Below are 13,864 nucleotides of genomic sequence, written 5' to 3'. Positions count from 1 at the left end.
TAAAAGTGTTAATACGAGGACAATCATTTGCAATGTCAATCAATCCCCAAATGATGCCTTTCATAACTAAATGTTTACTGTAAATTAATGTGCCAAATGAATCAAATGTCTTATCGCCTGCTGATTATTTTAGGGTTTAATAAACAATGCATATAGCAATGTGTTTGCGAGAATAACATATTGTGTATTCTACACAACTCGCACTACTGGAATACCATTTTTATCAACATGGCATGGTGAGAGTGTTTAATTTAGAGAGCAAACCTCCATTTCTTAAAAATGTGGAATTATATGCATGTGGGAGGAGGGCGGGGGTGGAGGGGGTGCGAGCAGCACAAGGAAAGAATAAAAGTGTGTATAAGAGAGATGACAGAGAGAGAGGAGTGGAAGATAGAGAGGTGAGTAAAAGAGCAAGATGAATCAGAAATTGCTTTATACAAAAGGATTCATTAAAAATACCTTTGGTCCATTTTCATTCAAATAGGAGCTCTGTTATAAGGAATGTTTGATGGTGACAGTGGAGGTGGTGGTGAGGGAGAAAGCTCACCTGAAATACTTCACATTATCATCCACCTGGATGTATATTTGCATCTGAGGCGGTACAATTTATCTACCCTTCCTTAACCCTCGTGCTGCCTTCGGGTCACATGACCCAAAGGTTCATAACGAACCATCGTTGTGTTTACCCAATTTTACCCAATACAAAAACAAATTAAAATAATTTTCTTTTAACCTTTGCAATGTGGGGGGTCTGAGACAGCCCAACGGTTAAAAGAAAATGCTTCACTTTGTCTTTGTATGCGGTAAATCTGTCGCAATACGACGGTGGGTCACAATGACTGATGGGTCAGAATGACCCGAAGATAACACAAGGGTTAACAAAAACAAAACAATGTTTTGCTGGTGCATTCAGTCCAAAATCGATTAACAGCACTTCAGTAGTCTGTCTCTGATAAGAGTAGCACAGTGATAGTGAGGCGAAGGCAAAACCATCTATGATTTCACTGTGTTTGAGCAGTAAACTGACACAACACCAATGTGAGCAACATTTTTGATAAATTATTAATTATGTGATTTCATGACCTCAGTGATTCAAATATTTTATGAAATAAAGCCTTTGATATGTCCAGACTGCTTATTTACCATTGCACTGAGTAAACCAGACACAACAAAGCTTTGCTCAAATACAGTCTTCCTAATCAGAGGCCACACACCCATCCGAGACAGCACCTGGCTGCCCTTGAATGAATGGGCACAGTGCCCTCTAGTGGAACAAAACCACATCCAACGCACATTGTTAAATAACAATTAAGAGAAGTGCTGGCAAGCCAAAAGGTTGTAAACTTGTAAAACCCCTGAAGGTGGTTTAACAGTCTAAACAATAAAATACATAAGAGTCTGCTTTTATGAAGAGATTTCCAGAGAGGCAGTTTCCAGTAACATAACTGGTTTGTCTTACAAACTTCTTCTCTCAGTACCGACTTGAACACAGGGCTCTCAAGTCTCACGTATTCGCCGTGAGACTGACGCATTTAAGCCATTTTCTCACGCAACACCTTGTATTTCTCACGCTGAGAAAGGCTACGTAGGTAAGTTTTCTGCTCATTCAGAACAAACTGTTTGAACAAACAGTGAAGAAGATTAGAAGTAGAAACTGGTAAGGCACGTTGAATCTCTAATTTATTGAACATCAACATTACTTTATAGCTGTTTCAGTATTGCAAAATAGTCAAGCTGCTTCCGATTCTAACATTACTGAGGTGAAGTTAGTTTAATATTCGACATTCGTCTCACATTCAGAAGACGCTACTTTGCAGCGTCGAGTTAGGGACCGGGTGAAAATTACCCATACAATTTTGAAAAATGACTTTTATAATGATTTTATGACTATAAAACCTCAAACAAACAGCAGAGTATTCTAACAATGTCTGGTATACTTCCACAGCCTTTACTTTTTCAATAATGTTTTTAAAAGAATGATAATCGCTAATCTCTGAAAATAGCATGAAATCTTCACAAATCTCAATATCTTTTTCAAACTTGTGTCAATAAATCTCAAATATACATCAGATTATTCTAATAATGTCTGGCCTACTTCCACACCCTTTACTTTTTCAATAATGTTTTAGAAAAAATTATATAAAATCGCAATTAATTGCTAATCTCTGAAAATAGCATGAAATCCTCGCTAATCTCAATATCTTTTTCAAACTTGTTTCAAAAAATCTCAAATACACACCAGATTATTCTAATATTGTCTGGCCTACTTCCACACCCTTTACTTTTTCAATAAAACTTTTTTTTAAATGATAGAAAATCGCAAATCTCTGAAAATAGCATGAAACCCTCGCTAATCTCAATATATTTTTCAAACTTGTGTCAAAAAATCTCAAATATACACCAGATTATTCTAATAATGTCTGGCCTACTTCCACAGCCTTTACTTTTTCAATAATGTTTTTAAAAGAATGATAAAAAATCGCTAATCTCTGAAAATAGCATGAAATCTTCACTAATCTCAATATCTTTTTCAAACTTGTGTCAATAAATCTCAAATATACACCAGATTATTCTAATAATGTCTGGCCTACTTCCACAGCCTTTACTTTTTCAATAATGTTTTTAAAAGAATGATAAAAAATCGCTAATCTCTGAAAATAGCATGAAATCTTCACTAATCTCAATATCTTTTTCAAATTTGTGTCAATAAATCTCAAATATACACCAGATTATTCTAATAATGTCTGGCCTACTTCCACACCCTTTACTTTTTCGATAATGTTTTAGAAAAAATGATAGAAAATCGCAATTAATTGCTAATCTCTGAAAATAGCATGAAATCCTCGCTAATCTCAATATCTTTTTCAAACTTGTTTCAAAAAATCTCAAATACACACCAGATTATTCTAATAATGTCTGGCCTACTTCCACACCCTTTAATTTTTCAATAAAACCTTTTTTTAAATGATAGAAAATCTCAAATATCTGAAAATAGCATGAAATCCTCGCTAATCTCAATATATTTTTCAAACTTGTGTCCAAAAATCTCAAATATACACCAGATTATTCTAATAATGTCTGGCCTACTTTCACATCCTTTACTTTTCCTTACTTGAAAAATATATTGAGATTAGCGAGGATTTCATGCTATTTTCAGAGATTAGCGATTAATTGGAATTTTATTAAAAACTTTATTGGAAAAGTATAGGGTGTGGAAGTAGGCCAGACATTATTAGAATAATCTGGTGTATATTTGAGATTTTTTTTAAACAATTTTGAAAAAGATATTGAGATTAGCGAGGATTTCATGCTATTTTCATAGATTAGCGATTAATTGGAATTTTATTCAAAACTTTATTGAAAAAATAAAGGGTGTGGAAGTAGGCCAGACATTATTAGAATAATCTGGTGACAGTTTGGTTTTTATTTCTATAAAAATATTATAAGTCATAATTTTTCAAAATTGTATGGGTAATTTTCACCCGGTCCCTAACTTCACCTCGCTTCTAACATTGTACGCGGAAACACTGATTCGGAGGAGGGGGAGCTGAGATTTGTTGAGGGAACATTACTATAGTTTGACAACACATCAATACGACACTTACCATACCGAACCTGTCTGACAGCTGCTGCCAGCAAAGCAGAAACATACATCACCTTGGACAGGAGGTTTCGGCAATACTACGCACAGAATGCGCAAATGAGACCCCAATGGAAACGATGCGAATAATCACCCTGCCATCCCCTATAAATGTGACAGGCCGATATTAGGCTATGAAATTAATAGCATTCCATCTACATCACCCACCATGGCTTTCTTCGGAATGATGGCGCGCTGGTCTTATACATATTGCAGCAGGATACATTTGGACCGTCGCTATTGCATAAAGCCCAACCCTAGCATTATCCGGGCTAAACTTGGCACGCAGCTAGCAAGAAACTACCATGCATGTTACGTTGCTGAAATCTTAATTCCAACATTATGGCATTCTTTTTATGTGACATGGGCAATTTGAGCTCGGCAATAACTGCATAATCTGCATAACCGCAAACAATGTAACATACACCATAATAAACATCTTCCGCATGGTAATGAAATCTTGGTTCGGTGGCCGTGCTGTAGCACAGTGCAGGGTTTTACTATGCCAATGTGTTACAATCTTCCTAAAACATTCTCATTTCACTTCACCTGTGTAGCCTCGGTCGCCTACCACGTGTTCAGGCACAGAATATTTAAATCAAGTAGTCTAATTGACTAGGACTTGGAACGCTGCAGGCCGCTGACAGGTAGGATATAGGCCTAGGTCACGTTCGAAAATGCAACCGTTTGAAAATGAATGAATGTATGTAAATAAATTAATCGATAAGGAAGGTTACAATCGTAACGGAAACGTTACGTCCCTCCATAGACGATAATGGAAGAGGCGTTGATCCGGGAAATACTCTCCCTCTGCCTCGACAGGATAGCAGCAGAAGGAAACGCACTTAATACTGAAGTCGGTAAGTTTTATTTTTTTGTGTTTTCCGGTTTAAGATGAAACTCCAATGTCGCTGTTGGAGGTTTAGGGAGAGATTTGTAGGCTACAGGGCAAAAACGTTACGAAAATGTTATGACTTGTTTGCCTGCAGGCATCCTAGAGAATACCTTGATGGTGTTTGGGTCTTATGCAGTATAATCATTTTAGACATTCATGTCAGAAATACTGTCAAATGGCATAGAATCCCAACTCCTCAAATAATCATTGCAGCACTAGAGGACAAGGCCATAGCCATGGAGTCAACATTGGGGGGGACGGCATGCGTGGTTGCCTGTTGTATGTGACATCCATCGAGCACAAGCCTGTTTGTCTTCAGGACCACATGGTCTTTACTCCTGACTTGCTTGCTTCTCACTGTCCCCCCTCCACTCGTCCTTCTAGAATTCATTGAGGTGGTGAAGAACTTCGAGGCCACAAGGAAGAAATGGCTCCATGCCGAGCTGGAGCTGAAGAAGAACAAGGAGCTGTTGGTGAAGTCAGACGTGGCACAGGCTGCTCTGGAGGTCAAGCTCAAGCACGCTCGTAACCAGGTGGACGTGGAGATCAAGAAGCGCCTCAAGGCAGAGGCTGACTTCCAGTACCTGGTACAGCAGACTGTCTGACTTCAAGTGCCTGGTACAGTAGGCTAGCAGATGATCAAGCAGGCTCAGAACAATAGCATTGTACACTGGCAGATAATATCCTTGTACACTGGCAGATGGTAGCCTTGTACGCTGGCAGATAATAGCCTTGTATACTGGTAGAGAGACCAGTAGGCTTGCACACTGGCAGATAGACCAGTATACTTGTACATAGGTAGATGGACCAGTAAGTTCATCACCTGGGAGTTGTTTAAAATAGACCCTAAAAATGCCTATATTTCCTATTGACTTCCAATTTGTTTGATTAATTACACAAGGAGATGCAGTTTTGATATTGGTTAACATGAGGACACTTGTGCTTTGCAGCTTGTGTGTTGTGATTAGGGACTAGCACATCCATGTCTTCCTGTGGCTCCACAGCAGAGGCAGATGCAGCTGATGTGTGATATTCTGGTCCATGACAGCAAGTCCAGCGCATGTCTGAATGATGAGCAGAGATCAATGCTGGCCAATTTCAATCCCAGGGCAGCCAATGTCAAAATGCACAAGAGTAAACGGTAAGACTTAAAGTATACGTATATGGGCAAGGAAAATCCACTATGTAAACTCCTCAAAAAAAGTTCAGAAACGTTATTTCAGTCGATTATTCCTCCCCTTCAATAATCCCAATTGGTTTTGTATTTTATATCGTTGGAAAGCCTGATTAGTCACCTTTACAACAAGGTACAACTTTTAAGGATTGTGCATTCGTGGAATGAGCAACACAGCTAATCGCGTGGGTAGCGGCCCCAAAAAAAATGCCAAAATCCCCTGCAATATTCTCTGTTGGTATTCACTCTCCTTTTGAGTTGCTTGGTGGATTGGATGATTGCACTCTTCCACAGTAATAAGGAAATAACAACACATATTGGCCATTTTTACACTATTCATTTTACACTGTCAGGGACTTCCGTACATTTACATTCATGCTCTTATGGTTCTTCCCTTTGGCACTTATTTGGTTTTTAACAATGTATGCTTCATGTTTTGGTTGCTCGCAATGTTGGGGTTCTATGCACTTTTGTAAAGCTCTCTCGTGGAGTCGCTTTAGATAAAAGTGTCTGCTAAATGCATAAATGTAATGTATGCATTTAGCAGACGCTTTAATCCAAAGCGACTTCCAAGAGAGAGCTTTACAAAAGTGCATAGGTCACTGATCATAACAACGAGATATAAGAACTATAAGAGCATGTAGTTAAACAAGTTACAATTAGACAACATGAACCTCAAAAGTGCAAGAGTGTACCTGTAGAAAAGGAATCAACAGTAAAATATTTCACAGCGAGTACAATAATTTTAAATCCGTTACAACTAACCAACAAGAGCAACAAGTCTCTCATTGTGATCCTGGAGGAAACTAGCGTCAGGTCCAGCAAATCATTCCGTTTGCTACCGTTGTACTCCCGGAAACAAGTGCGCCTTAAGCCTTTTCTTGAAGGTGGGGAGACAGTCAGTGTCTCTAATGGAGGTGGGGAGTTGATTCCACCATTGGGGGGCCAGACAGAGAAGAGCTTGTGTTGGGACCGGGCGCTCTTGAGCGGTGGGGCTACCAGACGGTTGTCAGAAGAAGACCGTAGGTGGCGGGTGGGGGTGTAAGGCTGGAGGAGAGACTTGATATAGTCGGGTGCAGTCCCGTTCACCGCTCGGAAGGTCAGTACCAGGGTCTTGAATCTGATACGGGCCGTGATGGGTAGCCAGTGAAGGGAAATGAGGAGCGGGGTAACATGGGAGCGTCTGGGTAGGTTGAAGACCAGGCGGGATGCTGTGTTTTGAATCCTCTGGAGTGGGCGGGTTGCGCATGCCGGGAGACCGGCGAGCAGCGAGTTGCAGTAGTCCAACTTTGAGAGAACAAGTGCTTGGACTATCAGCTGGGTGGAATGCTCAGACGGGTATCTCGTGATCTTCCGGATGTTGTAGAGGGTGAATCTACACGACCGGGAGACTGCAGCAATGTGGGCTGTGAGGGAGAGCTTGTCATCCATGGTAACCCTGAGGTTCCTGGCAGAGGATGAAGGGGTCACCGTAGCGTGTGGAAGATCCATACTCAGCCACAACAGCTTGGCACCTCCTCCTCATGCTGGTCACCAGCCTGGTCACACACTGCTGTGGGATGGCATCCCATTCCTCAACCAGGATTTGTCGCAAGTCAGCCAACATGTGTGCGTTGGTCACTCTGGCACGTACAGCACGCCCAAGCTGATTCCACTTGAAGCTCAAAACGAGAGTGAATACCAGCAGAAGAATATTGCAGGTTGCTCATTTCCACGAATGCACGATCCTGCACGAAATAACGTTTCCAAACTTTTTTTGAGGAGTTTATATATTATACAGTACTGTTTATATATAGATGGATGGATACAGTACTGTATAGAGACTAAACCTAACCCTATACTCTCTCACACCATAATCTGTAATTATTTAGTTGTCATATAAGCCATGGTTGATTGAAGTGTAAAGATTGTTTTGTTTCCGGATAGATTATCTGTCATTGATGAGTCCTCGTTCCTGTCCCACTCTGATATTAGCTATGACAGAACAGATGATGACATGGTAAGATAATTATATCAAGATTGACAGCACCAAAACAGATCTGTATTGGTGGAAACCGGCTGTGGTATGGATGTTGGCTATCAAATGATATTGCATTCATGTTGGTCATTTGATTTATAATTGGGAATAGGACCTGGACACAACTGTGGTCAAACCACTGAAGTCTAGGGCCAGGGAAAAAAGGGTGAGTAATATCCACATTTTTCAGACAGGAAAACTAAATTACTAAAAGGTTTTTGTTATTATGAGGAATTAATTTAGTTTACATTTGTTTTCCATCTATGTGATTCTTCATTTTCCCTATTTTTATATTTTCTTCCTATAATTCCCAGCGTTCCTCAATGGGACCCATTGCCCTTGCTCCTGGAGGAAAGCGAGTACGAGTGGGAGGCCAGTCAGGAGATCTTCTGGGAGGAAGACCCATAGAGAAGGTGGCTAGAGGTTAAGCAGAGCTTAGCCTACCATTGACCTGTCTTGAATAGACACGTATCTACATAGCTTATGTCTTTTTGACCTGCTGGCACAGTAGCTAGGGAGAGAGAAACTACTTTTTGTTATGCTGGGCAACTTGTTTTTGCATATATAGTAAAAATAAGATTCCACTTTTAAATGGCGGATTTAATTTCTGACCTGTTATGAAGTATTTGAACACATTTTCCAACCACCGCACTACATTTGAAAAACATATACAGTATGTAGATAACTTGAGGCTGCAGCAGTCTTTTCAACTGGTGCCTATGAAATGGCAATCACAGATAACACCATATTCACCTGGTTTCTGTTCCAGCCATATGAAACAAAGGGACTGAATTGTTCAAGTTGAAAATAATGGGATATTTGATGGTCCTCCATTGTTTCCAACATTGCCCCCTTTATATTTTCTCTTCAAATCTTCTGCTAAGATGGTTTTGGCTCTCCTGTGAAATAGCTGCCAAGTATTATGGAAGTCATTTGAACCAGCTGGAGTGGAACTAAGAGGCCTTTTCACTTGGGGGACGGTTACATGGGCTCAGCTTTTCTATCTTAAACCCTTCAGAGGATGTACTCAAAGGCACAGAAAAATGAATTGCCTCTGGGTTACAATAATATATACGTTTTATCAACGGGCCTTTGTTTGAGGAGGACGCTACCAGCCACTTTGTCAAGGATTTAAAAGAGACCTCTTAACTCGCCTATTGTTGTCATGCATCCATGACTTCTCAAAGCAAATATTTTACACAGTTGTAATGACCGTCACTTGTTCAATATGGTCAGCGTGTTAGTATCTTATGTCCGCCCCTTAATTTGGGCATGATGTCACTTCCTATGAGATGGTTCATCCATCAGTCCCCAGGCTGTCTACTGGGTCTCATGCTCTGTCTCCAGATCTGCACACCTGCTCTGTCTGGTGGAAACAGTACTCGAGCACAGCCATGCTGCCATCCTCTGAGACTTCCTGTTATTGGATCACAGCCATGCCGTCGTCCTCTGAGACTTCCTGTCCTCTCCACAGAAGACATGACTCAGAGTGTAACAAAGGCCAAACACCTGAGATTTCAGACTCCAGTTATCTGTCTTCAAACTCCAGAAGCGGGAATTAAATAACCAAAACAAGATTACTTAACATGAATCCCTCTTATGCATCTGCAGTTACTGTTTTTTTCTCCAAGGAAATGGAGACTACAATTGTAAAGGCGTCTGTCACCACACCGGAGAGCGGCGGTCAGATTCTCATGGTGATAGACATCACCCAGGAGACCCCAGAAAAGCCTCCTAGGACATTCCGACAGGAGCACATCTTGCCCTCCATCTGCGGTGAGGCTGGTGTACACCACCCCTGTGGCTCCACCTTGCAACACAATAAAACTTTATTAGCTCCCCCAGGATGTGCCGGTTACAGAACAAGTGGAACACTTGACGCTTACAAATGCAACACTGAATCATCCATTTTAATGGGCCTCTCCCTACTGCTAATTGCTTGTGCTGATTGTATTTCATTAAAATATGTTTATTTTTATTTATTTATTTTTAAACCTTGCCCAGACCAAACGTCTGTATGGGTTCCTGATGATGAAACTATGACAGAGACTGACACTGTTATGGAGCTAGAGGAGCAGGGGGAGACCCCCACCACCATGGAACCCAGCTTCACCCCGGTGTTCACTCCCACAGTTGAAAAAACCCTCAGGCACATCTTTCTCTCAAAAACAGTAAGGACCAACGGCTTAGTAGATCAACACCCACTTCATACTGATTGAAAATGCTGTTGGAACAGACTGGAAGGGTGATGTAATGTGCTTCCATCTGTTATAAGGGTTCTAGCAGGCTGGTTGCATTATGTAACGTGCTTGTTTATGTGTTGAGGTGATCAGACCAGAGACCTGTGTGCCATGCGGGAAGAGGATCCGGTTTGGGAAGATGGCGTTGAAGTGCAAGGACTGTCGGGTAGTCACCCACCCAGAGTGCAAATTTAAGTGTCACGATTGCTGCTCTCCTTCCAGATTTACAGGTCCTCCTGAAATGAAGGTAAATTCAGCTGAAATACTGCTGTTAATGTGGGGAGGAGAAAAAAAAGATACAGAACATTTCATTGAAATTAAGTGCAGCAGGACTGAATTTCGAAGTCACCTCTCACTTTTTATGTTCCTCTTCAGGATGCATTGGAAAGTTTTTCCCCAGCTACCCAACCCAGAATACCCCTCTTAATAATTCAGTGTGTGAATGAAATTGAGAAGAGAGGATTGGAGGAGGTATGTCCTACTTCTGTATATGAATAGAATGGCCTATGTTTATCCATCACATCAGAGCTTATCCTAAGCCTTTCCCCTCTGGTATCTCAGAGAGGTGTGTACCGAGTTCCTGGAGGGGAGCGCTTGGTGAGGGAGTTGAGGGAAAAGTACATTCATGGAAAAGAACCCCTAATGCTTGCAAAAGTGGACGAGATCCACGTTGTTTGTGGACTACTCAAGGACTTTCTGAGGAAGCTCAAGGAGCCTCTCATCACCTTCAGGCTCCATAAATCGTTCATGGACGCAGCAGGTATGTTGTCTCACTTAAATGGACATCATGAACAAACCACCCCTCTGACCCACACAAAAACACTGCAACTCCCATAGTGCATTGCAAATGCCAAGGGAAACAAGGAGCATATATATATTACAGCTGACCGATCAAATAAATGCAAAAAGGACTTCTTTTTTTTCTCCCGTGAAGGAGCTGAAAACGTTACATTCCATGTAGTATTCACAACCATTTTCAATTATGAAGCTCATCTGGCTGCTTGGCATGATGGGCTTCTAACAAGCTTCCACCATCATTAAATGCCTCCCTTTACCTGCGAACATCAATGGCCCCAGGCATGGAAATTAATTTACTTAACCATCGTCCCTAAATGAATGAGGTTATTTCCTCACTGTAATATTTTACAATTCCCTGATGACTTCAGAGACAATCGACACCCAATATTTCTCCCGGCACTCCGTTGTCTCCTTTCAGTAAATTAACTTCAATCTCGACCGTGACCTTGAGCGAAGGGTAAGTGAAAGTACATTAAGGGACAAGTGGGATGGGTTGGCGTGCCTGGAATGATCATATTCATTCTACCTCTGTGGTGCAGAAAACCAGCTTCACTGTCAGGGAGATGTCTTCTTCTTAAATTAGAATAGATTTCTCAACGGTGCCTTCCAACCTAATTCTGAAGTAATTCTAGCTAGAGTTGACTTGTATTGTATATGTGTTCCAGAGATTCCTGATGAGGACAACAGTGCAGCTACCATGTGCCAGACCATAGGGGACCTACCAAAATCCAACAAAGAGACACTGGCTTTCCTCATGCTGCATCTGCAGAAGTAAAGCCAATAGTAGTTACCCCTTCACATAAAATTCAATTTTATCATCATGTTTTATGTGTAACCCCAATACACTTTAAATACATTTTCCTAGGCAATTCCTTAAATGTCATTCATTGTATTTCTCCACCTCTTCTATAGAGTCATGCAAAGTCCACTTTGCCAGATGGACCAGAACAATTTGGCCCGGGTGTTTGGACCTACTATAGTGGGGCATGGAACCTCCGAACCATCTCCATTGACCATCGTGAGAGACACAAACATCCAACACAAGGTAGCCACCTCTGGACCCTGTTGTGCCACATGCTAAAGGCCTGAAACAGAAATACCACCAAGAAAAGTAGAATAAATTAAAATAAGATCAGCATTTCCTGAGCGTTTCAGGTGATCACCTGCATGCTGTCCTTGCCTGCCGAGTACTGGAAGAGCCTGCTCATTAACGAGAGAGACCATGTCATATCCTCTGTCATCGATGCCAACATCAATACTGACCGCCACAGCACAGACCGAGGTAAACAAGCCAGCCACCAACTCATAGGTATTGTAGCTGTGCCAAATTATACCCAGGCTTGTCATTTTCAAGTTGTGGTGTTTGTGTGTTGTAAGGCCCAGATGCTTGATCACTACTTTGTCCACTGTTCTATTATATCTCCAGATCGTCTGTTTAAACCGTTGACCTCCCCTGAGATGAGTAAATATCAGAAGACCCCTACCAGTGGCTCTTTAAAGTGCAAGATCAAAACCCTGGGCCATGCCTTCAACAACACGTAAGACCACGCTTCACAACATCCTCTTTCAAATGATTAGGTTTCTTAGACTCGTTCAGCAGTAGGTAGCTCCATGCATTATACATGACCCATAATAATATAATACATGGACCATGGTTTCCAGTGTACATGTACAGTACTTGCCGCAAATGGCAAAGTAACTTGTAAAGTAACTACAAAAATGGGTTGCCCTTTTCCCCACAGAAACAAGGCAAAGACTGACTCAGGCAAAAAGAAATTCTTCACGTCACCATGTTGATGGCATTTTTGTGTTCCTCCTATATATTTTGGTTGTTGTTCAAGTGATTGCCTAGTATAGCGATCGTTTTTTCGTAATTTCTTGTATTTGTGCATTTCTTGTCAAATGTTTGTAGGTCTACGTATGTGTAAGTATGCTGTTCAATAGGAAATATAATTGAGTGAGTCTAGGGACAGGGAAGTGAATGTCAGCGATGCACTCTGTAGAACCCACTGTTCCTGAAGTGTCGCCCTTTTCTCTCTAAGTACAGTGTGATGAAGGGTTGGTGACGGGGTGGAATTGTAAACACTCGAGGCACTCTAATCAACGAAAAGCACTCACAATTATGTAAAATAAACTGCATTCATGGAATGAAACAGCTGAAGTCTGATCTTTGAGTACATTGGTGAGGTAGCATGATCTGCACTCTGAAATGTGAAACCCAAGGTTTACATGGATGTCTCAACTTAACCATCCTGCTCATCTCATCATTTCCATGTAAGGATTGATGAAGAAAGTGTTTTGTCCGTCTCTTTATAAACGGAGTGACTAAGTTCAGTTGAGTTCTGGATTTTAATAAGTATTATCTGCAGATTGGGAGAGAAAACCAGACCCGTGACAATAAAATGACAACACGACACCAGGCTTAGGTCTCAATCATGTCTCAGCTCTGAAAGCCGGAGGACCATCTTTTATAGGGCCCAAGAATGTAAACATAGATTGTGACAGTCAGGCAGTAATGATGTTACAACAGTCTCAGAGGAAGAGATTCACAGCTCCCAACACATGACAACTCTCAGACTAGAGAGTTCATAGTTGGAGCTCTCCTTGTAGTCATGACAAGGAACGTTTAGCCAGTACTTTCTCCTGACCCCAAACACCTATTAACCCTGACATAGACACAATATGCTCTTATTAATAGCAAGCTTAAATAGCGAACGTACTAACTAGTATCCAATGACTAGTTCTATTGATTAGTGAATAATGTAAGCACACAAGAAATCCCAATTTCTCCCAAAGGATAAAACATGCTTTGGGCATTCGTCTCCACCTGTTTTTTTTCCTTCATATCTGAATTAAAGGCAGGTTAGGTAATGTTGAGAAGCACTGTGTTTTATGCTGAAATATACTTACTAATACGTGACAAATGCTTTTTTTCAAAATGACTAACATATTTCAAAACATGCTGAACCATGAGTGCTTGAATGAGTAAGCACTTGTTGACCAATGGCTCCAGCGCCACAATGCTAAATCACACAATGGTCTGTCCCCAAACCCCCTGCAGGTTGATTTCTACTAAACAAACAGGAAATAAGAAAGTCAC

The 13,864-nt window shown here is 41.1% G+C and overlaps 1 protein-coding gene across 7 annotated transcripts; it reads left to right on the top strand.

Annotated features, from left to right (window-relative positions):
* Window positions 1-1,472: 1,472 nt before the first annotated feature.
* On the top strand, window positions 1,473-12,907 carry si:ch1073-416j23.1 (rac GTPase-activating protein 1). 7 transcript variants are annotated; one of them, XM_062457347.1, is made up of 18 exons: window positions 1,473-1,589; window positions 4,198-4,287; window positions 4,410-4,500; window positions 4,920-5,122; window positions 5,540-5,676; window positions 7,636-7,708; window positions 7,839-7,892; window positions 8,041-8,139; window positions 9,358-9,502; window positions 9,731-9,897; window positions 10,052-10,213; window positions 10,342-10,437; window positions 10,528-10,726; window positions 11,430-11,535; window positions 11,677-11,809; window positions 11,920-12,046; window positions 12,191-12,302; window positions 12,507-12,907. In XM_062457347.1, exons 3-18 carry the CDS (start codon window positions 4,416-4,418, stop codon window positions 12,559-12,561), a joined length of 1,953 nt encoding a protein of 650 aa, XP_062313331.1. In that variant the 5' UTR covers window positions 1,473-1,589; window positions 4,198-4,287; window positions 4,410-4,415; the 3' UTR covers window positions 12,562-12,907. The 7 variants fall into 7 exon arrangements, 6 of the variants coding, with proteins under 6 accessions (XP_062313331.1, XP_062313330.1, XP_062313332.1 ...); XM_062457346.1 differs by lacking the exon at window positions 1,473-1,589 and adding an exon at window positions 1,610-1,657; XM_062457348.1 differs by lacking the exons at window positions 1,473-1,589; window positions 4,198-4,287 and adding an exon at window positions 1,615-1,657.
* Window positions 12,908-13,864: the final 957 nt, after the last annotated feature.

This window comes from Osmerus eperlanus, chromosome 3, assembly GCF_963692335.1.
Source record: "Osmerus eperlanus chromosome 3, fOsmEpe2.1, whole genome shotgun sequence".
NCBI classification, from domain to species: domain Eukaryota; kingdom Metazoa; phylum Chordata; class Actinopteri; order Osmeriformes; family Osmeridae; genus Osmerus; species Osmerus eperlanus.
The sequence above is the reverse complement of the archived record's forward strand: the minus strand, read 5'-3'. Positions and strand labels throughout refer to the sequence as shown.